Source organism: Penaeus monodon, chromosome 15 (assembly GCF_015228065.2).
Source record: "Penaeus monodon isolate SGIC_2016 chromosome 15, NSTDA_Pmon_1, whole genome shotgun sequence".
Taxonomy (NCBI): domain Eukaryota; kingdom Metazoa; phylum Arthropoda; class Malacostraca; order Decapoda; family Penaeidae; genus Penaeus; species Penaeus monodon.
In genome coordinates this window covers 6662365-6662591 of record NC_051400.1, presented here as the reverse complement: position 1 = coordinate 6662591, position 227 = coordinate 6662365, and the positions used below count along the sequence as shown (strand labels likewise).

Below are 227 nucleotides of genomic sequence, written 5' to 3'. Positions count from 1 at the left end.
AGCGTGCGCGAGTGGGTGCTCTGTAGCGGGGGTCTGCTCACCACCTCCCTGACGCTGGTCTTCACTTACCACTGGCTCATCCTGCCGGCGTTGTACGGAGTTCGCCCCTCCCCCAGGATGCGTCGCTCCGCCCTCCTGGTCCTTATGTCCATCCTGATGCAGATCGTCGTGTGTGCCTTCTACTGTAGATGATCCTGGCCTTCGAGGGGTAGGGGTAGGAAGGGTAA

The 227-nt window shown here is 61.2% G+C and overlaps 1 protein-coding gene across 1 annotated transcript in view; it reads left to right on the top strand.

The window, feature by feature from the left end:
- LOC119581716 overlaps window positions 1-227 on the top strand; it is a gene marked incomplete in the record, with an annotated part of 132029 nt that overhangs the window by 130999 nt on the left and 803 nt on the right. The window contains 1 exon segment of the mRNA XM_037929840.1: window positions 3-227. Within this exon segment, the coding sequence (XP_037785768.1) occupies window positions 3-192 (190 nt within the window).